Source organism: Eleutherodactylus coqui, chromosome 8 (genome assembly GCF_035609145.1).
Source record: "Eleutherodactylus coqui strain aEleCoq1 chromosome 8, aEleCoq1.hap1, whole genome shotgun sequence".
Lineage (NCBI taxonomy): Eukaryota > Metazoa > Chordata > Amphibia > Anura > Eleutherodactylidae > Eleutherodactylus > Eleutherodactylus coqui.
In genome coordinates, this window is record NC_089844.1 from 21,909,287 (window position 1) to 21,936,393 (window position 27,107).

The 27,107-nt window shown below is 46.7% G+C and overlaps 2 protein-coding genes across 2 annotated transcripts in view; one reads left to right on the forward strand and one right to left on the reverse strand.

Moving 5' to 3' along the window:
- The window catches only part of LOC136576196 (protein mono-ADP-ribosyltransferase PARP14-like), a 913,674-nt gene that overhangs the window by 174,206 nt on the left and 712,361 nt on the right, over nt 1-27,107 (reverse strand). The window lies entirely within an intron of this gene.
- The window catches only part of LOC136576193 (protein mono-ADP-ribosyltransferase PARP14-like), a 52,147-nt gene continuing 37,591 nt past the window's right edge, over nt 12,552-27,107 (forward strand). Inside the window, exons 1-5 of the mRNA XM_066575278.1 lie at nt 12,552-12,822; nt 16,240-16,361; nt 17,927-17,960; nt 18,367-18,576; nt 19,972-20,208. Of these exons, the coding sequence (XP_066431375.1) occupies nt 12,633-12,822; nt 16,240-16,361; nt 17,927-17,960; nt 18,367-18,576; nt 19,972-20,208 (793 nt within the window). The 5' untranslated portion in view covers nt 12,552-12,632. The remainder of the gene's footprint in view (nt 12,823-16,239; nt 16,362-17,926; nt 17,961-18,366; nt 18,577-19,971; nt 20,209-27,107) is intronic.

Consider the following 27,107-nt stretch of genomic DNA (forward strand, 5'->3'; position numbering starts at 1 on the left):
TGTTGCAAGAGTCACAGTCCGTACAGACAGGTTCCCCTCAGTCTCCCTCCTGGCTCTCTAAGCTACAGATTGGAGATGCCTAGACATCTCTGGAACAGGTGTAGGGAATTAAGAATATGGTGCTAGCAAAAAAAAAAATGCCTTTAGCAAACACAGCCTTGATTTTGGCCAGGTCAAGGACCTCTGCCACTCCATTCCCAATAATGGTCATGCACCAATTAAAGAGCGGTATAGACCTATCCCACCTTCATCCTACCAACAAGTCAAAAACATGATTCAAGAGATAAAGGACAATCATGTCATCGGGAGAGCCATAGCCCCTGGGCTGCTCTCACAGTACTTATGAAGAAGAAGGATGGAGGCATACGATTCTGTGTAGACCACAGAAAGCTTAATAGTGTTACCCACAAGAATGCCTGTCCTCACCCTCGCTTTAGGGTCCACCTCATATTTTTCCACTTTGGATCTGACCAGTGGATATTGGCAAGTGCCCATGAGTGAGGCAGATAGGGTAAAAACTGCCCTCACTACTACTATAGGGCTGTTCAAATTCAATTGCATGCCCTTTGGCCTCTGCAATGCCCCAGGCACTTTTCAAAGGCTCATGGAGAGGTGTTTAGGACATAAAAACTTTGAGTCTGTCCTACTATATTTGGATGATTTAATCATCTATTCTAAGAATTATGAAGAGCATGTCCAGCTCCTCAAAGAAGTATTTCAAACCCGTATGGACCATGGCCTAAAAATAAAACCCTCTAAGTGCTATTTACTGCAAACCAAAGTGCGCTATCTAGGGCACATTGTTAGTGTCGAGGGAGTATACCCAGATCCAAAAAAAGTGAGTGCCGTGTAAAATCGGCCTACCCCTAAGACCTTAAAAGACGTCAGGATCTTTCTGGGATTCATGGGGTATTACAGGCGTTTTATTCCTAAATTTGCGTAGATAGCAGCTCCGTTGCAGGAAGTATTGCACGGTCACCCGAAGGAGGTCTTTAAGAGACCCATTGCCATTAACTGGGAAGAAGAACAAGAACAGGCCTTCCGGGCCTTAAAGAAGAAGCTAACCACTCTCCCCATCCAAGCCTATCCTGAATATACGCTCCCATTTAATCTCTACACTGATGCGACCTTTAAGGGCCTAAGCGCAGTACTTAGTCAGATGCAAAAGGGCAAGGAGAGAGAAGTTGCTTACGCTAGCCGCTCATTAAAAGGCGCTGAAAGAAACGACCAGAATTACAGTTCTTTTAAACTCGAGCTCCTTGCATTAGTCTGGGCAGTAACTGAAAGATTCAAAGATTACCTCACTGCAGCTACCTTTACTGCCTATACTGATAACAACCTAGTTGCCCACTTGAACTCTGCCAAACCAGGGGCTCTGGAACAAAGATGGTTGTCCCGCTTAGCCAACTTCACGTTTCAAGTTAAATATCATGCTGGAAAAAGTAATACCAACACTGGCATTCTCTCTAGGCTACCTACTGAGCTAGACAATTCCCCTGAAGGGGACATTTGGGAGGGCATTGAGATGCCAGGTTTTACATTACACCAAGCCCATCAAAACAGCCAAACCAGTTCCCCCAATCGACCAGCAGAACCAGAGGATGCTCTTAAAAAATGGTACTGGCTACAATAAGATATTTGGACTTTTGGAGACCTTCAAGAACATCTACTCACAGGCGTTATCCCAAAAAGCATATGGTGCAAAACCATGGATCCCGAGCTTTAACAGTTATGGAGACAAAGAAAGAGACTGTTCTTAAAGAAAAATGTGATTTATAGAAGTTCTATCGACCTCACATCAGGACATCGCCTGCATCAAATAGTCATTCCCCGCAGGGATACCAATCAAGTCTTGCTTTCTTATCACGACAAATCTGGACATTTCGGAGTCTACAAGACAGAGGCTGTCATTCGCCAACGATTTTATTGGATCGGCATGAGGAACGATATTGAAAAATGTTAAACTAAAAGAAGAGCCCAACATGAACAAAGAGCCACATTACATCCTATCATCACAACCAAGCCCCTGGAAATTCTCGCCATTGATCACCTAAAAATTGAGCCCAGTAAGTCAGGACATAGTTATGTACTCACTTTAATTGATCACTATACAAAATTCACCGTTGCTGTCCCCGTCAAAGATTTCACCGCCAGAACCACTGCTGCCATCGTATGGAATCATTTTATCCTTAGCTACAGCTGCCCAGACCAAATTCTATCAGACAGAGGACCAGCGTTCGAGTCACAGCACTTCCAGGATTTGTGTGACACATATAACTGCAAGAAACTTCGCACCCCCTCATATCACCCCCAAGGCAATGGACTCTGTGAGAAGGCCAATCAAACCATATTGGAATTACTCAGGACCAGACCACCTAAACAAAGAGAATATTGGCCCACATTACTCTCTGAGCTCGTCTACACCTATAACAATACCCCACATTGCTCCACTGGATTTACTGCCTATTATCTGATGTTTGGCCGCCAAGGAAGACTGCCCTCAGATCTCAAGCTTGGGGTTCAAGTGACCGATGATTACAATCCATTCCCCAAATCTGACTGGATCCAGGATAACCAAAAAAGATTGAAAGAAGCCCAAGAAATTGTTGACACCTGTTTGGAAGAAAAAAGAGAAAAACAAGCTTGTGATTTTGACAATCATGCCCATGCACCAGACCTGCAAATTGGAGACCAGGTCTGGTTGATAAAGAACACCGTAATTAGATACCCGTTGGGAACTTACCCCTCAGACAATCATCACGGCTATCGCCCCAGAAAAAGGACTCAATCACATAGCTTACCCTGATGGAAAGATCCAAGTCATCCACAGCCTCAAGATTTGCCTAGCTCAACCTGTTCCTCCTCAAGATTCCAACACAGAAGAAGAGGAAGCCATCCAACCTACTCCCCAATCTACCCAAGAATGTCCATCTCCTTTCAACCTAGAGAATCAAGTGCAGTGGTATTTGAATCCTTTCTCCCGCTTTGTGTACCAAGTACCATTGCCCATTTCCGTGGAAACATCACCATCTCCTTCAGTTTTATCCTCTGCATCAGATTCTTCAAGCTCATCTAATTCATCCAACTCCACGCCAGCTTCTCCAACAGGATCACCAACTTCCAGATTCTTCACTAAGCTAAGTACTAGGGTATGTCATGCACATGCATGCTTTATTTTTGATTAAGTGAGTCTCTTTTCTTATGTATTGACAAATTCTCAGTTGATTGGGTGTAAAAAAAAATTCGGGGGAAGCAATTTTTGTGACCGAAAAAACACAATTTACTTAAAATTCTGTTTTTTTCCTAAAAGTCAACTATTTTCATCACAAAATTTGCTATTATCAATGATTATTCCTGTGCCTGTGTGCAGGCCATCTATGTGAAGATAGAAACACCTCATATGTGAAAGCAAGAAGGTGTTTTGTGCCAAAGAGCAAGCTATGGAGTACTCGAGAACAGAGGAGAATTCCAATGTTGCATTTTTGTTGATAGCAGGAAGGACAACTCTAAAGGCCCACTTACACGCAAAGATGATTGCTCAAAACTCGTTTAATTGATAGTTTGATTGGCAGTTTGAGCGATCATTTTGCATAAGTTACTAATGGGCACTAATGTCCATTAGCAGCTTATTAACATCTGCATATAAATGAGCTGCCCGGATATGTATGCAGAGAACAGCAGGTGGTCTGTTCTCTAAAAGCATCTCCTTTGTTCTGCCACAGGCTGCATGCTGAATACAATGTTATCAGCTCTCCCTGCACAGAACTCAGCATGCGGTCCCTACTATCTTAAACAATGGATTTTATGCTCACATGAAATCCATTGTTCAGAAGAAAAGCAAACTATGGTAGCATTTACATGCAACGGTTATTGCTCAAAAGCCATCGTTTGGATGAATTTTCAGTGATAATCATTGCGTGTAAATCAGCCCTAATTCTTATGCATGATGAGACCACAGGCACCTTCAGGAAATGCACCATCAAGGAAAGTCATATGAACATTGCAAAAGAGCCTAAAGGTTGCTATCTTTCTCACTATACACCAGATCACAAAACAAGAACAGCAAAACTGCCCAAATAGTGTGCAATCAGATTATTCGACTGGTTAAAGGATAGAGGTATAGATTTTAGCCTGAAACTAATTGGCAGTGATGCCACTAATGATATGTCTGGCTGGAAAGGTGGCATGGTTCACTGTGTTGAAGAACTCCTAAAACAAAAACATTTTAGGTCTTGCTGCTGGCTTCACATCAGTGAGCTGCCATTCCATCATATTGATGGACCAACCTCTTCAGATAAAGGCTGGTGTGGTACAGTTGGTAGACTCTTTTTCAAAGTTGAGACTCTGGATAGAAAGACTGAATTTGAGCTAATTCCATTTCTGGAACCTCTTGTTGATATCAGCAAGAATATTGCTAGCCAAATGAGCACTGACAGTGTAGTAGCATGGAAGTATCTTCATGCAATAGTGAAAGTCAAGCTCAATCTTGAAGTAGCAGCTCTTAAATGTGGTCAACTGTCGCACAATAAGAGGCTTACTTGTGGCATGAGGTGCATGCTGCTCTATATGAACAAGCATGATCTTTGACCTGGAATATGGAGGTCTTGAAGCTGCTTGCAACCTGGGTAACACAAGTTTACCTTCCCATGTTCTATGAGATTAAGGTAAAATGTGATCAAGTATGGACCTTGGCATCTAATAAAGTTATTTCGACATTAGCAGTAGCAAGATACGGGAGTCAAGGGTGCCTCAAAGCCCTACGTAAAAAGCGGATCCCAGTCAGCTCAGCCCGAGAATGTACTCATCACTCTTCTCTGTTCTGATGATACGATTATGGCAGTCGGGGCTGGAAGTAACAAGGTTCAACTACAGTGCAGTCTTTTATAGTTCCCGAAATGGTAAACCTCGATGCTCGCAACCTCAAAGCACTCATTGATTGGGACAAAGAGACCCTCACTGAACCAGTTTTCACAGCAAACACGTCTTTGACCCAACTTGATACATTGAAAGTTGCCCCCTGGAGCTTCCTCCATTTTCACTACATAGTCAAAGTTGTGAGAGAGCAGTCAAATTGGTTACAGAGTAGCTGAATCAGTGTGTGGTTGGTCCAAGAGAGATGGCTTTATATGAACACAGTTGCGTAATCGGGAAGTGATGCCTTCTTTGAAAACAAAGAAAGACTTTCTAAAAGTGTTCCAAGCTTAAATAATAACTAATTACTATATCACTGACTGTCTGGAGTATATACTTTTTTGCAGTTTCTTGCCCACGTAGGGTCTCCTAGTGGCCTAGGTACGTGGTCAGGTTTGCCCTTGTTTTGGCGGGTTTTCTGCGTACAGGCAGGTCACTTTCCTGGGTAAAGTGTTCCCCTGGTGCCTGCTTTCTTTATTGCTTACCACTTTTGTGTGTACTTGCGGTCTGTTTGTTCGCAGCCAGTGAGTCTTTAAGGTTTCCAATCAATCGCATCCTGATTGGACATGACAGATGCATTTATGAGGAACTGTATAACTAGAGATGAAAGGGGTTTTATGTGTATTGACACTCCAAAAAAACCGATATTATTTTTTACCTAAAATTCACAAATCCCCTAGGGAAACCTATTATCACAGGGGTTGGTTCCATCACTAATAATCTATCTGAATACGTGGACCACCAAATGCAATGTTTTGTTTCTTATTTACCATCGTACCTGAGAGGTACAAGCCAACTTTTAAGCCTTATTGATAATATACGATGGAAGGATTCTTATCTCTGGGCAATTCCTTTTGGTTTGGGCCCCGTTGTGCCTAGACACATAAGATTAGAGCCACAATGGGTATGTTTCTGAACACAGGACAAACATGGGTATTTATCTTGTATTGAAAGTTTTCATTCATGTGTTTGCTGTGCAAAAAAAATAGTTATTAAAACGACAGAATTGCCAAAAAAATGAAAATCATAATTTTTTCCTTCTGTTTTGCTTAGATTCATTCAAAAACGGTGGGGTCAAAATACGCAGTACACCCCTAGATGAATTCATTAAGGGGTCTAGTTTTCAAAATGGGGTCATTTGTGGGGGTTCTCTATCATTTTGGAAGCTCAAAGGTTTTTTAATGACATACATGCAAAAAGATGACAATTTTTTTTTCTCCTCAAAATTGCATTAACTCCTAAAAAGAAACTGAGGTCAAAATCCTCCTGACCCCCCTCAGTGAATTCATTAAGATGTGTATTTTTTCAAATGCGGTCATTTGTGGGGGTATCTATCATTCTGACACCTATGAGCCTTTGCAATCTTGGCTTGGTGTGTTTAAACAAAATGTTCCTCAAAATGTTAATAAACAATGTTAAATGTGTACGTCTCTTCACAGAATAGACGTTAGTTAAAATATCCAAATTTTATTAATAATCATTAAAAATTACCAGGGCTAACACAAACAAACTCACACAAAACACCAATCAAACCAGGATGGAGAACCGATTCCTGTTCGGAAAGGATGAGCCCTCAGAGAGGCTCACCACTGGCGACATTTATATTTCATTGTCAGTGAATAAGTCCCAAAGATCATTCCCTCTGCAAACCTGATGTGAGAAGTGATCAGTTTAGTACTGTCGTCTCATCCTTTCCAAACAGGAATCGGTTCTTCATCGTGGTTTGATTGGTGTTTTGTATTTGTTTGTGTTAGCCCTGGTAATTTTTAATGATTATTTATAAAATTTGGATATTTTATAATTTTAACTAACCTCTATTCTGTGATAGGGCTTTAAATTTTTGGTATAGACTTCTGTGACTGCCTCAGTGATTAGTTGTTAAATTTGTACGTCGCCTAAAAAAAAAAAGTTTTTCTAATGTGCTTCCAGAATAAAGTAAACAGATGGAAATATATATGTTATCAAATATATATGTTATATGTTATCAAAAATGTACAGTATGTTTGCACATATTTGACATATTGCAGTGTAAATGTGAAAAAAATACATTTTTCCCCCAAATTTTTCCAATTTTGGCACTTTTAATAAATATATACAAATTCTATTGGTCTATTTTTACCACCTAAATGAAGTACAATATGTGTCAAAAAACCATGTGAATTATTTCGATATGCAAAACCTTTACAGAGTTATTCTGTTGATGTGACACATGTGAGATTTCCAAAATTTGGCCTGGTCATTAAAGCGCAAACAGGTTTGATCACTAAGTGGGTAAGGAAAAGGGATACCCAGAGGCATTGAAAAATACCAGCAATGCAAAAAGCACAACAAAAGAAATCTGTTATCTAACATCACTCTAAAAACCCCAAAAGGAACGGAAATCATTATTCATTACCTGTTCTGATATGCACCATATCCACCTCAGGAAGATTTGTTCAAAATATTGGGTAATTTCGCAGGAGGACCCATTCCTTTAAGAAAAAAATTCTAATCAACTACAATTAATATTAAGTAAAAACAAAACTTTATGCGATCTAACAGCACCAGTTTTTATTCATATTGTTATTTACATACATTTTAAAAATCATGCAATATTATATTTTATTTATTTCTACCCTTATCCACATCTATTCATAAACACATTATTTTAATACACATTTTTTCTAATATTCCTTTCATTACTTTATATCATTACACTCATTTTTATTGGTGCCCAGTAATAAGCATATCCTTTTCATCCTTCCTCTAAATATTATCCAGTTCCTCTGGATTATATGAAATTAATGACATTTCTACATATATGCCTTTGGCCGGACTCACATGACCAAATCGGATTCCACATGCGGGAGGCTCGGAGCGAATTTCACTGCCCCTGCATACGGTACTAACCTGTGTTGTGTATGGCCGCCTAGGCTCACAGCCGGTCATGCGCATTACAGGCTGTGTATTTTGTTTATCTGTATTTCCCACACTGTTGCTTAGCAATAACATGGGTACCTGCAGCTCATATGCAATGTTATTTCCGTATGGGCTGTGGGTCGGAAGCCTCCATTGACTTTTTATGGAGGTCATCCGCGCAGAGTCCATGGTAAAATAGAGCATGCTGCAATTTTTCTTCCGCACACGTGCCGATAATAGAGCCGATAACGCAGGTCACTATTACCACTGGGGCCACTAACAGGGGCACTATTACTAATGGGACTGATAACAGAGGTCACTTTTAGTACTAGGGGCACTATTACTACTGGGACCACTAACAAAGGTCACTATTACTACTAGGGGCACTATTACTACTGGGACCACTAACAAAGGTCACTATTACTACTAGGGGCACTATTACTACTGGTGCCACTAACAGGGTCACTGTAAGTAATGTGCCACTAACAGATATCACTATCGCTACAGGGTCCGCTAATGGAGGTCATAATTACTACAGGGGGCACTAGTATTACTGGGGCCACTAACAGAGGTCACTATTTCAACTGATGCTGCTAACTTGGATCACTTTTACTACTGGGACAGCTAACTACCTTTACTACAAAGGCCACTAAATGTGTCACTACAACTACTGGAGGTCACTAATACTACTGTGGCCCCTAACAGGGGCACTATTACTACTTGGGCTGCTAACAGGGGCACTATTACTACTTGGGCCAATAACAGAGGTCACTATTACTACTAGGGGCAATATTACTACTAGGGGACACTAACAGGGGCACTATTACTATTGAGGCCTCTAACAGGCTCACTATAACTAATGGGGCCACTATTATTGATAGGGTTAGCTAATGGAGGTCATAATTACTACAGGGGGCACTAATACTACTGGGGCCGCTAACGGAGGTTACTATTGGGGACATTGCTAATTGGGGTCACTTTTAATACTGGGGCCACTAACACGGGCACTATTACTACTGGGGGCACTAACGAGGTCACTATAACTACTAAGGCCGCTAACGGGGGTCACTATTACTAATAAGGACACTATTACTATTGGAGGCTCTAATGCTACCATGGCCGCTAATAAAGGTTACTATTACTATTGGGGACAGTATTACTAGTGGCGCTGCTAACAGGGGTAACTATTATTACTTGGGCCTCTAACAGGGGCACTATTACTACTTGGGCCAATAACAGAGGTCACTATTACTACTAGTGCCACTACTTCTACTACTGAGACCACTAACAGGGGCACTATTACTACTGAGGCCTCTAACGATGAATGGGACAAGGATTATCTTTGATATAAAGCCCCACCATAACCATATTCAGATCTAACCGGCTACTTAGTGACTATGTTCACCAGCCCAGTGTCCGGTAATGTGTGGCCCACTCAGGGACAACGCCTGCAGTTACATCTGTGGAGTTACGTAAATTTTTTTGCTTCTTCCTAACTCTGTTTTGTCTCCTTACAGGGGAGGAGTATGGAAATGGAACGTACTTTGTAGAAAATGCGCGTTACTCTGCTGGGGGCTACTCCCCGCCAGATGCTAGAGGACATAAGCACATGTACCTGGCCTGGGCCCTTACTGGAGAGTTCTGTGCTGGACAGAAGGGAATGGTGGCTCCTCCAGCCAAGAACCCATCTATCTCCACTGACCGGTTTGACAGCGTCACCGACAAACCAAAAGACCTTTCCATGTTCATCATCTTCAATGACATACAGGCGTACCCCGAGTATCACATCACCTTCCGCTAAGCAGCTGGGGGAACATCATCAAAAAAGTAGTGCCAGGCCTGGTGCCCGCTGCCGCATCCAGCAGGCATATGTCTAGTAGCTACAAGAGCTTTAAGGGATCTCATATATCAAACTGCTGCTTGTTGCTATGGCCTTCTTCTTCATAGTACTCTCCATAGCACTGCGCCGCCCTATATTGCCTCCTTCATCTCAATCCACCATACAGCCCGTGCCCTCCGCTAACAAAATCAGATTAAGTGCCTCTTTAACTTGAACCTCTCATTCCCGCCTCCAAGACTTCTTCAGAGCAGCACCAGTCCTCTGGAACGCGCTACCCTAAACTATCCGGGCAATCCCTGACTCGCACAACTTCAGGCATGCTCTTAAAATGTACTTCTTCATGAAGGCATATCATATCTCCTAAACTCTCTCCTCACTCTCCACCTCGCCATACCGCGCACATCTCCAGCCCCTTTACCTTCTGTATGACCACATTATAATAGGAGCGCTATTATTTCTAGGTCCGCTAACTGAGGTCACTATAATTAGTACATGGAGCATTATTACTACTGGAGCCGCTAACATGGGCCCTATTACTACGGGGGCTACTAAAGAGGTCACTATAACTAATGGGGCAGCTAACAGGGGTCACTAGTACTACTGGGGCCGCTAACAGGGCGCTATTACTACTGGGGCTCCTAAATGGGGTCACTACTGAGGTCACTATAACTACTGGGTCCACTAATGGGAGTCACTATTACTAATGGGGGTACTAAATGGGCTACTAATGGAGGTAGCTATACTATTGGGGGCACTATTTCTATTAGGTATGCTAATGAGGGCACTATTGATGCTATTAACCCCTTCCAACCCCATGGCGTAAGGGTACGTCATGGGAGCGGGGTACTTCCTGCAAAATGACGTACCCTTACATCATAGGGATAGCGCGAAATCATAGCAGATCTCGCGCTATCCCACAGCGGGAGTCGGCTGTCACTAGTAGCCGGCCTCCCCCAGTGACGGCGGGGGGCATCAGAGATGCGCCCCCCTGCTGTTAACCCCTTCCCTGCCGCAATCTAAGTAGATCGCGGCAGGTAAAGGGTTCACAGAGGGAGCACGCTCCCTCTGGGACTCCAGCCGGCTCTCGCGATGTTATCGCGAGAGCTCGGCAGGTTGCTATGCCAACAGGACGCCAGATACCGGCGTCTTGTGTTCCAATTGCCTAAGATCGCTGTAATAAGCGATAAGGCATTGCAGGAGAGTAGTCCTGCCATGCCTTATCGTAGGGATCATCAGTGCTGCTGTTTAAGTTCTCAGAGGGACACAGAGGGTGTAAAAAAAAAACCAAAATAATGTACAAAAAATAAAAATGTTAAAAAAAATGTTTAAAAAAAAACTTTTTTTAAAGCTTTTTCTCATATTAGCATAAAAAAATCCCACATATTAGGTATCGTCATGTCCGTAAAGACCCATACAATAAATCAAACATGCTTTTTATCCTGCACGGCAAAAAGCGTTTAAAAAATGCTAAAAAACTGAGGCAAAATGCCTCAGACGGGGGCGGAGCTAAGTCCCGTCACATAGCTTGCCCCTGTCCCTGCACTTAGCTCCGCCCCTGCCCCACCCCTCCCACTCAAACAGTAACAGGGGGCGGGGAAGGGGCGGGAGCTCAGTTTCTGCTCCTGGCTCTTCCATCCTCCCCCCCCCCCCTGCAGACAAGGACCCTTAGGCTGGATTCACACGAAGGTATATCGGCTCGGTTTTCACGCCGAGCCGATATACAGCGTCTCTCTCTGCAGGGGGGAGGCTGGAAGAGCCAGGAGCACTGCTCTGAGCTCCCGCCCCCTCTCTGCCTCCTCTCCGCCCCTCTGCATTATTTGCAATGGGGAGAGGTGGGACGGGACGGGCCAATTCCCTGGAACTTAGCCACGCCCCTGTTCCACCTCCTTTCATTGCAAATAGTGCAGAGGGGCGGAGAGGAGGCAGAGAGGGGGCGGGAGCTCAGTTCTTGCTCCTGGCTCTTCCATCCTCCCCCCCCCCTGCAGACAGAGACGCCGTATATCGGCCGGCGTAAATACCGAGCCGATATACGTTTGTGTGAATCCAGCCTTAGGCTGTATTTTTACACTGTGGCACTGATGTGGTACCGGGCTGCTGACCATGATTGCTAGAGGACTTTTGGGCCCGCTGCTGTACTTCATGACAGATGAAGCATGGCTACCTGACGCAAAAAGATTTATGCCACCAGAAAGTGGCATAAATTATACACACAATATACGTACGCCATGTGGGACCTGGCATACATTTTTGAAAAGGCGCACAGAGCTGCCAGGATAACTGAATATATGAAGAGGCAACCCGTGCACTGGAGGCGGGAGGATAGGGGCTCCCCAAATGCAGAAGAAATGGCCGCTCTTATCTTTTCTCGGCCGTAGTATTCACGGGCGGGAAATCTCAGTAGTGAAAACCAAACCACTGAACTCCTAGTGAGACCCGGGGGTTCGTTTTGTCCCCTTATACGGCCGTGAGATAAACATTTGCATGTGTTTTTGCCCTTAAATGACTATTAAGCTGAATGAGGTACCGATGTGCGCGGGTTTGCGTATTGCGCATACTCACATATATATATATGTGTGTGTGCACATTTACTCACCTCCCATTGACCTCTATGATGCTGTTTAGCGTGCAAATGCGCACAAATAGAGCAGGTCCGATTATGTTATGTGCGCAAAACCATGAAAATGAAGAAGCTACAATCAATTCTATTCTCGGCATGTTATGTGCATATAGGATCGTGTGAAGCCGCCCTGCACAACACGACATAACTCCCTGCTATCAGTCACCTGCTGCTTACAGCCCGGGTCGGCCGGAGGCTGCGAGCTGTCCACAAGCCCCGCCCACCGCGCCGGGTGGAGTCCGCAGCCAGAAATGAAAGTGAAACTTTGTAGCAGAATTTCCAGGATTCTACAGCAGACTCTGAGCGTTGTGCTTTCTGCTCTCGCTGCACCCCACATCCCGAGTGTCCCCCAAGACTGCAATCATCATGGGGGACAGCCCTTACCAGTACCCTGTGGCCATTAAGTGGAACGAGGGTCTCAGCAACCTGAGACAAGTGAAAAATAAACTTCTGCTGCATTTCCAGAGTAAGAACAAGTCTAATGGAGGAGAATGCGAGATCCAAGAGCTGGACTGCAGCCGGGGGTATATCCTGGTACACTTCAGAGATGAGGGGGGTAAGTACTGGGGGCATATCCTGGATCCTGGTACACTTCAGAGATGAGGGGGGTAAGTACTGGGGGCATATCCTGGTACACTTCAAAGGAAAGAGGGGCTAAGTACTGATGGAGGGGGTACATGCTGATCCACTTCAGAGGTGAGGGAGGGGGTGGGGGGAGGATACATCCTGATCCACTTCAGAGGTGAGGGAGGGGGTGGGGATACATCCTGATCCACTTCAGAGTTGAAGGGGGTAAGTACTGGGGGCACATCAAGGTACACTTCAAAGAAAAGAGGGATAGGTACTGATGGAGGGGGTACATCTTGCTACACTTCAGAGATGGGGAATACATTCTGATACACGTCAGAGATGAAGGGGGGTACATACTGAGGGGGAGGGGGAGCACATCGTGATACACTTCAGAAATGACGAGGGCTTACATGTAGATTTTGATTCATTGTGGAATTCCATGGCAAATCTACACCAAAATCTACATAAAAAGTGGATTTTGCTATAGTGGAATTTTCTGTGATATGTAAAAGCTCTGTAAGGGCTCCTTCACACGACTATATGCGCAAAAATGCTCGCCGCAGCACCACTTATTTGCACATGAATGAAGTTGTATGAGGTACATTTGTGTCATGTCTGCATACATTACTGCACTTTTTGCTCACGCAGGGCCTGTTCACACGCACGCGACACACCTTTTCCATGGATTAAAAAGCTATTAGTCTATTGAGATCCAGATGTGTCCTTTTTTTGCGGCGTTTCACGCATCCCCTTGGGTATTTGCACCTCTCTATAGACTTTAATGAGACTTTTGCTGCTCACAATGCAGACAGAGAGCAGGTTGTACTTTTTTCCACATGTGCCAAACATGGTCATGCGAACAAACCCATTGAAGTCAATGGGTTCTCTTCTATGTGTTTAGCGTCTGTATATTTTACATGCCCACATACGGTCGTGTGGCGCTGCCCTAACACGTGGATTGTGAAATGGATTTTAAGAGGCGAGTCATTACCGAAAGCTTTGCCTTTTATATATTAGGCCTGTTTCAAACGGCCAAGAAAATCGTGCGAGATTTGTGCGTTGCGAGATGCACAAATATGAACCCCATTTTTTTTTAATAGGGTCATACACATGAGCGATGTTTTCCTGCAAGCATGTTCTATCTTTCTGCGATATCACCCATTGTCTTCAACGGGGCCGGCGGTAGCAGCATCAGCCCCATTGAAAGCAATGGGAAAACTCCGTGATCCTCTGTGATAGCCGTGATGGGGATTCCCTTCAGCCCACAGTCGTGAAAAGCTGTCTTCACATGAAACCGCCTCCCATCACTGGGGCTTTCACATGGATGGTGAGGGTGATATCGGGCTGTGATCTACGGTTCGATATCGCCCTCGCCCATGTGATACTAGCCTAAGGATGATGTAATTATTATAGTATTATTAGCAGTGGTTCATTATTGTATTACTGTAATATTTGTAGCATTGGTATATTGTGTTATTACAGTATGATCAGCATCGGTATATTATCATTGTGTTATTATTGTAGCATTATATTAACAGCGGGATATTGTAGTATTATAGTATTTATTACCAATTGGTATATTTTGTAATTAACTATATATTGTTATAGCATTACTAGCATTGGTATAGTAAAATCAAGCGTAGGTGGTGAGAACATACAGCAGAGCTGTTTGGAGGCAATCGGACAGATAACTCATTGTATCACGTACATCAAGTCGAAGAAGTCACATGGGCCCTGAAACAACTACCAAACAGGAAAGCTCCGGGCGTTGATCACATACCAGCCGAACTGCTCAAACCAGTGTCAGTCAAGATCCTAACCGACCTATGTCAAAAGACCTGGATCTCCAAATCGTGGCCCAAAGACTGGGCAAGATCTGTCTTCGTCACACTTCTAAAAAAAAAAAAGTGATGCTCAAGAATGTTCCAATTCCCGCCCCATCGCTCTCATACCTCACGCAAGCAAAAATTCCCGGGAGTATCAAAAGGACGTTTAGGTGTATTTCATTGACTACAGCCAGGCATTTGATTGTGTCGAACATGACAAGCTTTGGAAGTGTCTAAAGCAAATGGGCGTCCCAGAACATACTGAACAGCTTATAAGGTCGCTTTACAACAACCAAAAAGCAACAGTTGGAACGGCTTATGGAAACACGGATCGGTTTGGAAATGAGAAAGGCGTATGGTGAGGCTGCATTCTATCGGCAGTCCTTCTGTACGCAGAAAAGATCATGAGGCAATGCAATCGGGACGAATCAGAAATCAAAGTCGGTGGCAGAAATGTCAACAACCTTCGATATGCAGATGGCACCACCCTGCTGGCGGAAAGTGAAAGGGACCTGGAATACCTTATCCGACGAGTGCAAAAGGAAGGTGAACGCATGGGGATGTACCTCAACAGTAAGAAAACGGGAGTCATGACCGCGGTAGGCAACGGTACAGTGAACATAAACATCAACAAAGAAGAAGTCGAGTCGGTCCAAGAATTCACCTTCCTTGGATCCAAAATCGATTTGCAATGGGGAATCTGGTCCCGAGATTGAGAGACAGATTACACTTAGATCTCGTCAAACCGAAAATATGACTTGAGGGCAAAATCGTCAAACAGTGTGTCTTTTTTTTTTTTGGACACTTGATGCGCGCTAATTCTCATTCACTAGAAACAGTACTGATGCTCGGCAAGCTCAGTAGAAAGAGAAAAGAACAAAATGGCTAGATAGAATCAAGGCCACCAGCAACATGTCAATCGCAGAACTAAAAGTAGCGGGGAAATACAGGAATACGTGGGGAATGTTGATCCATAGTGACCGACGGTCTGATGAAACTGAACGGCTCATCATCATCATCATAGTAATGTATTGTATTATAGTACTATTACTAGTAGCATTGGTATTACTGGAGTATTATAGTACTATTAGCATTGTCATTACTGTAGTATTATAGTACTATTAGTACTATAATACTCCAGTAATACCACTGCTAATAGTACTACAATACTCCAGTAATGACAATGCTAATAGTACTATAATACTCCAGTAATACCAATGCTATTAGCATTGTCATTACTGGAGTATTGTAGTACTATTAGCAGTGGTATTACTGGAGTATTATAGTACTATTACTAGTAGCAGTGTTATTACTGAAGTATTATAGTACTATTAGCATTGTCATTACTGGAGTACTATAGTACTATTAGCATTGTCATTACTGGAGTATTATAGTACTATTAGCAGTGGTATTACTGGAGTATTATAGTACTATTAGCATTGTCATTACTGGAGTATTATAGTACTATTAGCAGTGGTATTACTGGAGTATTGTAGTACTATTAGCAGTGTCACTACTGGAGTATTGTAGTACTACTAGCAGTGGTATATTATTGATGTAGCATTATATTATTTCAGTGCGGGATCAGGTTCTCCAGAAAGAGACTCATGAGCTACAACTACCCGGAGACATGAAGCTGAAGCTGGATGTGAGCTCGATGGACGTGGTGACGGGCAGCAAGACGCAGGAAGCCTCGGCAGTAAGTGCAGCAGGGAGGGGGCACATCTATCCGGGCCGGGACATGGGGCGGACGAGATTCTACAATGTTCACCCCTTCACAGACCAATACTGGCAGTAGGAAGTAAGAGGGCAAACAGCCAACGTGACGATGTACAGTACCTCCACAATGGCTGCAATTGCACAAGATGTACCCCCGGACAGACTCTATAATAAAGTAGGCGGGGCTTTGCATCACTTGGGGCAAAGAATCAGTATTTAGCCAACAAATGGATCTTACAGTCGGGTGTGGTTATTTGCTCCTTGTATGACAACATCCATATGAGGGGTCAACATGAAATACACACAGGGTACACACAACAGAGTGTTTGCTATGGGAGGGAGGGGGACAGAGGGCCCTGGAAGGGAGGGAGGGGGACAGAGGGCCCTGGAAGGGAGGGAGGGGGACAGAGGGCCCTGGAAGGGAGGGAGGGGGACAGAGGGCCCTGTGGAGGGAGGGAGGGGGGCAGAGGGCCCTGTGGAGGGAGGGAGGGGGGCAGAGGGCCTTGTGGAGGGAGGGAGGGGGGCAGAGAGCCCTGTGGAGGGGAAGGGAGGGGGGCAGAGAGCCCTGTGGGGGGGGAAGGGAGGGGGGCAGAGAGCCCTGTGGAGGGGAAGGGAGGGGGGCAGAGAGCCCTGTGGAGGGGAAGGGAGGGGGGCAGAGAGCCCTGTGGAGGGGAAGGGAGGGGGGCAGAGAGCCCTGTGGGGGGGGGGGGGGAAGGGAGGGGGGCAGAGAGCCCTGTGGGGGGGGGAAGGGAGGGGGGCAGAGAGCCCTGTGGGGGGGGAAGGGAGGGGGGCAGAGAGCCCTGTGGGGGGGGAAGGGAGGGGGGCAGAGAGCCCTGTGGAGGGGAAGGGAGGGGGGCAGAGAGCCCTGTGGGGGGGGAAGGGAGGGGCAGAGAGCCCTGTGGGGGGGGAAGGGAGGGGCAGAGAGCCCGGGGGGGGGGAAGGGAGGGAGGCAGAGAGCCCTGTGGGGGGGAAGGGAGGGGGGCAGAGAGCCCTGTGGGGGAAGGGAGGGAGGGGGACAGAGCTGATGGAGGGGGGTGGCAGAGGGCTCTGGGAGAGAGGGGGGACAGAGGGCTATGGAAGGGGGGGGGGGGGTTAGGTTATATTATGTGCAGTTCTTCTCTGCTGTCCCATCAATCTACCAGTTTTTACATCATTTTTCACTGTCCAAAATGGCCACAGCAATTTTTCTAGCTACCTAATGTGCACTGTTTTATGATTGGCCAACGCTGATCAAAATGAGCAGCTCTGGCCAATTAGAGAGCAAGTATAGTGCACTGGTAGTCTAACACTAGCATTGCACATGGGGATTAGATAGTCTGAAGACTGCTTCGGCCATCTTGGATGGTTAAAAACTGTACCTGGAAACAATCATTCAGAGGGACAACAGAAGAGAACTGCTAGTAATATACCCCCCTGGTCCTGGAACAGAATTTTGCCCCGAAACCAGAGGGTCGTTTTAACCCTTTACTGTGTCTAACAAAATGGAACTGACACTGGCGGCAATCGGTTATCCGCTCTGATCATTGCTGTTACTTTTCCTTGCAGAAACCAGTAAAAGACGAGCTGATCCAAAGTGCAGGTAACTCATCACCGATGCTGATAATAAGTGACGTCGCTGTGGGGCCCTGGGATGATGCAGCACTGAAGTGAATCTGAAGTGTGGGAAGAAACCTACAATTTTGAGGGATATCTTACTGGGGCCAAATTTACCAGGGGTTTGTAAGATTAGACCCTAGCCCCCCACCCCCACCCGTGTGCTGCAGAACACAAGAGCTGACCACTGCATCATTGCACGATGACATCACGGGTTGAAGCTGACATGTCATTTCTCTGTTCTCCTTGGGTTGGTTTCTGCCACTATACTCCTTCCCTCCATCGATCGAGTGTGTGCACCTTCTGCAGGACAAGGGCTGATGTGTGGGGTAGATTGTGTATAAAGCTCAGTCACAGATGTGGATGGTATATAATGTAATGTTTTCCAACAGCTGTGAAGATGTTGCAAAATGAACCAAGTGTTCAGGCGGAGCACCTCCTCTCCAATATGGTTCTGATTGAGAACGTGCAGGACTCCTGCCCCACCGAGATGTTGACCCTCCTCATAGAAAATATTAGTGACAAGAATGATGATACTGACTTTTACTTGGAGAGAATCCATGAGATCCAATCGGCCGTCATCACCTTCACCTGCGACATTGGTAATATGAAACCTCTACAAATTTAATACTCAGTGGTGCCCTCATATGGTTGGTGCAGTAAATCCAGGGGGTCATCTAACATATCATATACATGGAGTTTATAGGGATCCTCATTGGAGATGACTGTAGGACCACCTGGTGATATAATCCAGTCCCGGTTATTGACACCTGAGATCATATTAGTCATTGCCCCTCGTTTGTCCTCATTGTGGGCTTCTTGAGGTGTTGTTATGAGTGCTGATGAGCAGGAGGTGACAGCCGGAAGATGTGAGCTGCTGGGTTATCTTGTAGGACAATTCCCAGATCTTGTCAATGTTGTCTGGACCTCTAAAAAATGTCAAATATTCTTCTGTAGAGTTGGGGAAGACTAACTGCCTTATAGATTATGCACTAGAGTCATGAAAGACAGGGCTTAATAAGTAGAAATAAATGGCAGCCCTGGGGGCCTTCACGAGTCTCTGGGCTGCCATGATGCCCTAATGGCATGCTGCTATCTCATTACAGAAAGGCTATTCGGTAGACAGACAGAGCCCCACCTTCTATGAGGCCATTTAAATGCCACTGTCAGTATTGACAGCGGCAGTGAAATGATTAGCGGCTGAAATCTGAGTTATCTTCAATCATAATAGTTGAAGCTGAGTGTCTGCAAAGACAGCCGGCACCCGCTGTGTAAGGAGTAGGCTTGGCTCCTGGAGCCGCTCCATACATCCCCCTGCTGCTGGAGGGCATACCCATACATCCTCTTGTGGGAAGGGGTTAAAAAATCAAACGTGGAAATGTTAGCAGAATAATAATCCTCTCGGGGTGAGAGGCAGCTCACACGTGGTGCATTTTCCAAAGTGAGAGAACTTTTTGCAAATTTTAATGTAGATTCACATGTAACATGAATTAATGCTGCAGATTTTCAGTGCAGATTTCACCTGTTCAAATGAGGGGATGAAATCCACAACAAAATCCACTTGTTGCGGATTTTGACTCACATTTTATTAAGAAGTGGGTCGTCACCAAGATGCCTTGCCTTGTAGGGCAAGTTCATTGTGGCAGATTCAAGGTGGATTTTTCTGCTATGCATTTGCATGTGGATTGCTATCCAAAAAGGCAAATCCACATGTGGCCACCTGATGTAGTTTTCATATGGAAACCAGGTCAAGATAAAAAGTAGTAAGTTTAAAAAAAGCCTCTTTTTCCAGTCCTCACATCAGAAAAAAACAAAACTAAAATAAAGAATTGATATGTGGGGGTCAAAAGTATGTTTTTAAGGTATTATGCAGTATTACATAAAATCTATATAAATTTGTTATAAAAATGGTATATCAGTTTTACTGCACTGTGAACTGCTCGGTCGGTTCCTCCTTAAGGATTAATTTTTACGAATATTTGTTTTTCTTCAATCAGACGTCTTCAGTTTTATTGAAAAATTCATTAAACACCGCCGGGTAAATCAGCAGAAGCTGACGGCGAAGCCTCTGGGGGAGACGAGGAGCATCAGGGCTGAAGGGTTACCCCCGAACACAGAAGAGGACCACCTCATCATCTACTTTGAGAGCTCAAAGATCGGTGGTGGTCCAGTACAAGAAGCCATAATGATCCCTGAGGAAGAGGCCGCGCTGGTCACCTTCTATGATGTGCAAAGTAAGTGAAGTATCCAAGCAACCAATAACCGTTTAGAGTATGGGATCTGCCAGATCTGATGTATAGAGGTGGATTGGAGATGTTCTGATTGGCCTGGATGGGTTTTCCAGGGGTCTCCTTGTTGCAATTGACTCTGTTACATGCATTTTAGTGAAGCTGTGGCTTGGAGTTCCTTTCAGGATTTACCAGCAACTGCTTGCATGCTAATTCCACAACATAATGCCATGCTCTGATGCCAGCAGAAGGACATCAGGGGGCAGCAAGCATGCCATTGTTATAGGAAAAATCAATTGTGTTCCTCTAGACTTCACTGTACTGCTCCAAATTAATTCTAATGAGAAGTAGCATGCATGCATGTTTATTAACATCATGGTACAGATATAATTCAAATGTTGCATCAGCAGAAGTACACGCCCCTTAAAATCATAAGCACTCATGATTAGCTTAATTTGTAAAGACTCAAATGATTATGTTAACGCCTTAAGGCACATGTGTTAAGCACAAGGCCCGCGGGCCGAACCTGGCCCGCTGCCCTATGTTATGCGGCCCGCGGCGTGCCGACGCCACTGAAGCGATTACCAGCTGGGGTGCCCCAGCTCCCGGCTAGTAATCGCGCTGTTACAACTGATCCCGGCTGCACACTGATGTTAGTGTGCAGCCGGGATCCTCCTCCCCTGAGTCCCCTGCTCATCAGTTCCGCAGGAGAGGACTCGGGGAGGAAGCGTGTCGGGCGCACACTGACGTCGCTGTGCATACGGGCTCAGCGCGAGCAGAGGGGGAGCGGTGCTGACAGCTAGGAGGAGGTAAATATATGGGTTGGGCGGGGGAACTATTACTGAGGTGGGGCTTATTATTACTGAGGTGGGGCTTATTATTACTGAGGTGGGGCTTATTATTACTGAGGTGGGGCTTATTATTACTGAGGTGGGGCTTATTATTACTGAGGTGCGGCTTATTATTACTGAGGTGGGGCTTATTATTACTGAGGTGGGGCTTATTATTACTGAGGTGGGGCTTATTATTACTGAGGTGGGGCTTATTATTACTACTGAGGGGGGGGCTTATTATTACCGAGGGGGGGGCATATTATTATTACCGAGGGGGGGGCATATTATTATTACCGAGGGGGGGGCATATTATTATTACCGAGGGGGGGGCATATTATTATTACCGAGGGGGGGGCATATTGTTACTGAGGTGGGGGGGGGGGGTTAATGTTGCTTGGGGGGTATTACTACTGAGGGGGTTAATATTACTAATTGGGCCACTGTGGGGGTCGTTATTTTTACTGGGGCCACTATCAGGGTCGCTATTAGGGCTCGTTCACATGGGTGTAATTGTATTTCGGTTGCACAAATACGCTGCGTATTTGTGCAATCGGAAATCGCTTATGCCTGCATATTTGCGCACGCAAAAAGAACGCAGATGGGCCCACTGAAATGGTGCGCAAATATGCAGTGAATATATAGCTTTCCTGCGCATTCACCACGTATTTGCGCGGCCCATTCACTTCAGTGGCCTATTGGGATGCGTAGTATATGCTGTGTGAACATACATCATGTGAATGAAATCAATGGCTTCTATTCACTGCATATTATGTACACAAATACACTTGTGTGAACAGGCCCTTACTATACTGTCTTAGGCCCCCTGCACACGGGCGGAAATTCCGTGGCGGAATTTCCACCCGTGGAAGCTGCCATAGGATTGCGTTAGAAAACGCAATCGTATGCAGACGGTTGCGATTTGTGCACGCGAAATCTCGTGCGGAAAACAAATCGCGGCATGCTCTATTTCTGTGCAGGGCTCGGAGAGCGCCGCACAGAAACGTCACTCCCCGGCCGCTGGCTTTGCTCTGCGCATGCGCCGGCAGCTGGCACATCACAGAGCCGGAGTCGCGGGAGAGGTGAGTGCCGCGCTGGTCTCTGCAGGGGGTCGGGTGCCGCTGCGAGAATTCTCGCGACGGGATCCGACCCGGTGGTCTGCAGGCGGCCTTACAATCGGCCTTTTGAAGGTCACCATAAGCCTGATGTGGCCCTCGGTGAAAATCAGTTTGACACCCCTGCCTTAAAGGGGTTGTCCTGCAAAATGAAGTAAAGGTAAACACTTCTCTATGGCCATATACATGCACTTTGTAATATACATCGTGCATTAAATATTGGCCGCTCCAGTGTGCTAGCGCCGCACAGGTCGTCAGCGCATGCGCAGACCAGCTGTGCGGCACGAGCACGCTGGAGAGCCCCTTCAACGGGACAGAAAAGGCAGACTGCGCAAGCGCATCTAATCCAGCCAGGAGAAGGATTCGGTCGGCGCCATGGAGACGGGGTCGCCAACACAGGGGGGGGTAAGTGTATAACTTCTGTATGGCCAATATTTAATGCACGATGTATATTACAAAGTGCATTAATATGGCCATACAGAAGTGTTTACCTTTACTTCATTTTGCGGGACAACCCTTTTAAGGTGTATGTTGCTACTAAACACGTAATTCCTAAGAAACGCAACTGGAATAGACTTATTATCCCTGCCTGGACCAAGGAATCCAAAGGAGGGGGTCCCAGGGCTCTCAGATAGTTTTTCGTTCTCGTCTTATCATTGGGGGACACAGCTCTGACCTTGGGTATAGCTTCTGCCACTAGGAGGCGACCCTAAGCACAAAAGTGTTAACTCCTCCCACTAGCTATACCGCTCCTGCAAGCAGCATGCTAGCTCAGTTTTTAGCTTAGTGTCTAGGAGGCAGGACTGTGTCTCCTGCTGAGACTATTTTTTATTTATTTTTATCAGCTTTTATCAGTTTTTATTCTCCGGAAGGCCAGGGCATAACGGGGAGGCAGGACTCTCCCCTTTAACCCACCGAGGGCGGCGAACAGACGTAACTACAGACATCTGTTATCTGCCGGGCCCCCTCTGAAGAAAAGGAGGCACACTCGGCCACCAAACTGAGTGTGACCCGCCAGCCATAAAGCCCCCCTTATTTATGGTCCGGCATCCACTGCCCCACCAAAGGCAGGCGATGATGGGGAGAAGCTCTGCTGGAGCCCGGGAGCCACCCTACCTCAGTCAAGAGATAAGTATGTGGTTTTATTTTGTTATTGCCACGATGTGCTTGCGCTGCCCTGCTCTGCTTGTTATGCCGCGCTGCTTGTTATGCCTGCTGCGCTGCTCTTATGCCGCCTGCTGCGCTGTTTCCTGCTGCAGTGTGTTGCTTTCGGTGGGCGTCCGCGCCTCTTTGGTGGGCGCCTGCGGCTTATGTGCCTCGGCTGTTTGGTGAGTGGGCGGCCATGTGCTGCCTGCCGCCCCTGGCAGTTTTTGGTGGGCGGCCACGTCTTTGTGATGCCGACCGCCCGTGGCTGTTTTGGTGAGTGACTTTGTGGTGGCGGCTGCCCGCGGCTATTGCGTTGGGTGGCTGCAGTTAACGCGCCGGCCGCGACTGAGGCCGCCCGCGGCTGTTTTGTGGGCGGCCGCGGCTAGTGTGCTGCTGGCCGCCCGCGGCTGTTTTGTGGGCGGCCGCGGCTAGTGTGCTGCTGGCCGCCCGCGGCTGTTTTGTGGGCGGCCGCGGCTAGTGTGCTGCTGGCCGCCCGCGGCTGTTTTGTGGGCGGCCGCGGCTAGTGTGCTGCTGGCCGCCCGCGGCTGTATTGTGGGCGGCTGCGGCTAGTGTGCTGCTGGCCGCCTGCGGCTGTTTTGTGGGCGGCCGCGGCTAGTGTGCTGTTGGGCGCTGCCCCGGGGCTGCTGATGTACCGGCCGCGGCTGATGGCTCCGGCCTCATGGCGGCTGATGGCTCCGGGCCCCGCCGCGGCTGATGCGCAGCCGGCTGCCGCGGCTGATGTTGCCGCGGGACCGGCGTGTGCCTGCTGCTCCTTTCGCAGGGGCTCTTCGCGCCTTCGGCCGGGCATGCAGGCGGTCGCTCATGTATTCCGACCGCCAGGCGAGCGCTTGAATTTTCCCGCCGAGCGGGCGCTTGTTTTTCCCCGCCGAGCGGGCGCCTACCCCGCGTCCCTCTCTGTGCGTAGCGCGTGCATAGCGCCGCACAGCCGGTCTGCCGGCTACACATGGCGGTCTTTTTAAGCTTGGCGCCACACTCGTACGCCTCCTACTGCGCCCTCGTGATAGGGATGGGAAGCCGCCATGCGTCCATTATGCCAGCACGCGGGTATGCCTTACCCGCTTCCCGGCCGCGGTCTTTAGAGGCTGTGCCCCAGCATCACCCCGAACAGCAGCGTTTCCTTCGGGCATTCTCTGAGCTACATGGCATGTTGTACTCTCTAGGAATGATGGACTGCTAGTTCTACAGCCGTTTCACCAGGATGTGGATAGCCCTCTGCAGGAGACAGAGCTCCTGCTGACCCTGGTCGGGTGCAGAACAGGCCACGTTTCTTCGATTGGGGATGGGGAGACTGACCGTAGAAGTGCTCCGTATTCTAAACGGTCGCTAGTGTTGGTTCAGGTGTAGGGCCCTGATCCACAGCAAACTAGGCCTTCCTAGTCGCTTGCGAGACTGATTGTATAGGAAGGTAAAACGTCCAATGGGGTTAAGGCGGACAGATCCAGCGACTCTCTGCGACCCTCCTGCATTGCTCTCCCTGCATTATGACTTGCAGGACAGCGTAAGACAGTCCATACTTGTACTGTCTGCAATTTTAGGCTTCCTCCATTCCTATTGCCGATGTTTCCTCAAAGGGATCAGTGAGTCTCGTACCAGGGTACCTTTGCTGCCTTGTGCGGTCAATTTTTCTGTACCCAGTGGAGTCACACGGTTACATTGTATCCCAGCACGGGGCCAGCCCTAGTTGATCCCGAAATGGGCAGATGTCCTCGGATGCCCATGGGGCCATGCAGAGGCTGACGCCGTGGGCATTGTTGCAGGATCACGGAACAAAATTTTTCCTCACACGCCCCCTTTTTCAAGTTACAGCTAATCAGACAGCCGACGCCGTGTACGGAGGCTGTCAGCATATACAGCATCAAGGTCATACAGCAGGCCTTCCAACCGTGGGCAACACGGGACTCCAGCATGAGACGGTTGCATATCTCAGCAGGTCGTTTCTCCACTGGCGTCTGGACTCGACTGTTCCTTCCTCACGGAGGGACTGTGAAGATGAGGTTAAATACCTGGAGGTATATGGGACCTGACTTACAACTAAGTCACCTGGCAGAAGGCCCACAACCCTCATGTTTTGGTGCCTATGGCTCCACAGCTCCATCTTTGGATGCCTATTTTGTACGGATGGTACAGGAAACGGTCAGTATCTAACCTATGTATGGCCTGACGCCGGTATCGGGATCCACTTCGGTGAGGTATCAGGGGGCACCTTCTCGGTAGTTCCAAGGAACGCTCCAGGGCAGGTTTCTCGGTTGACTACGCCAGAGTATCTCGTGCAGGTAGCATGCTTCAGTCACGCTGGTGCGCTGCCGGTAATCCTGACAACTCCGACTGGATCCCTGCGTTTCCAGAGTGGACTCCTTACAATGACTGTCTTGCAGCATTTCAGGGTGACTATGCCAGCAAGGTCATATTCTCAGGCCGTATTATTTGGTAGGCGTGTGCCTCGTCGGAAGCTCCTTGTCTGGGTTTTGTTTTTTTCTTCCCTCAGAGGGTGGATGGGGCCGATACTTAGGCCCCTTTAGGCTCGGTCTGAGCATGCGGGATACCTAGCCATCCATCAACGCTGGTCGCAGCTGAAGGACAGGTTGCTCCTTACACATGCGACTTCTTATATTTTCCCGCCCCCTTGGGTACTGCTCTAGAACGTCCCAAGGTCAGAGCTGTGTCCCCCAATGATAACAGACGAGAAAACAAGATTTTGTAAGAACTTACCGTAAAATCTCTTTCTCGGCTTGTTCATTGGGGGACACAGCACCCACCCAGTCTGGTATTGGATCTGTGACATATACTCCCTAGGGGAGGGTCCTCGGTGCAGTCGCACACGGTGTTGGAATGAGTTACAGTTCGTGAGTATTGTTGTTTATTATCTATGTTGTATCCTACTGGCTGCTCCTACTGCTTGCATACAAACTGAGCTAGAATGCTGCTTGCAGGAGGTTTATAGCTAGTGGGAGGAGTTAACACTTTTGTGCTTAGTTTCGCCTCCTAGTGGCAGAAGCTATACCCAAGGTCAGAGCTGTGTCCCCCAATGAACAAGACGAGAAAGAGATTTTACGGTAAGTTCTTACAAAATCTTGTTATTGTGATTCAGAGAAAAAAAAGTTATACAGCAGCACTCACAAGATATACCTCCTCAGGGTGAGGTGGAAAGCGGATGCACGCCACTATAGTAGGTCAGAGCCAAACGACCCCATGCAGTCCAGAAGAAATTAGAAGTAGTGGCAGCATAAACCGGAGTAAATATTAAAAAAGCAACCTTTTTATTTCTCCATAGCCTTTATAAAATGGTAGGCTATGTTTCGGCCCATAATGAGCCTATATCGAGCTGATAAATGAGCTTACCATTTTATAAAGACTATGGAGAAATAAAAAGGTTGCTTTTTTAATATTTACTCCGGTTTATGCTGCCACTACTGCTAATTTCTTCTAGCTTTTCTCTTGTGAGAGATGCGAAGGAGTTTATAACAACATTTTGCTTGCACATACCAGCATATAATATTGAGCACATTAACAACCAAGAAATGATCTGTTGAAGCCGGAAAAAAGGGTGCCCAAATACCTTAATGTATAGAGTTAAAAAAATTCCATCTTTATTGAAGCCACGCCAGGGCATGATGCCAACGTTTCGGCTGTCGCCGCAGCTCTTTGTCGAGCACGTTAACCGCTACGCTGCCAGCTATTTACTAAGATGATAGGTGTGTGTGTGTGTGTTTATATATAATATACACACAGGTTTGCCTAGGCTGATGGGAGAAACCTATCACAAGATATATATATATATATATATATATATATA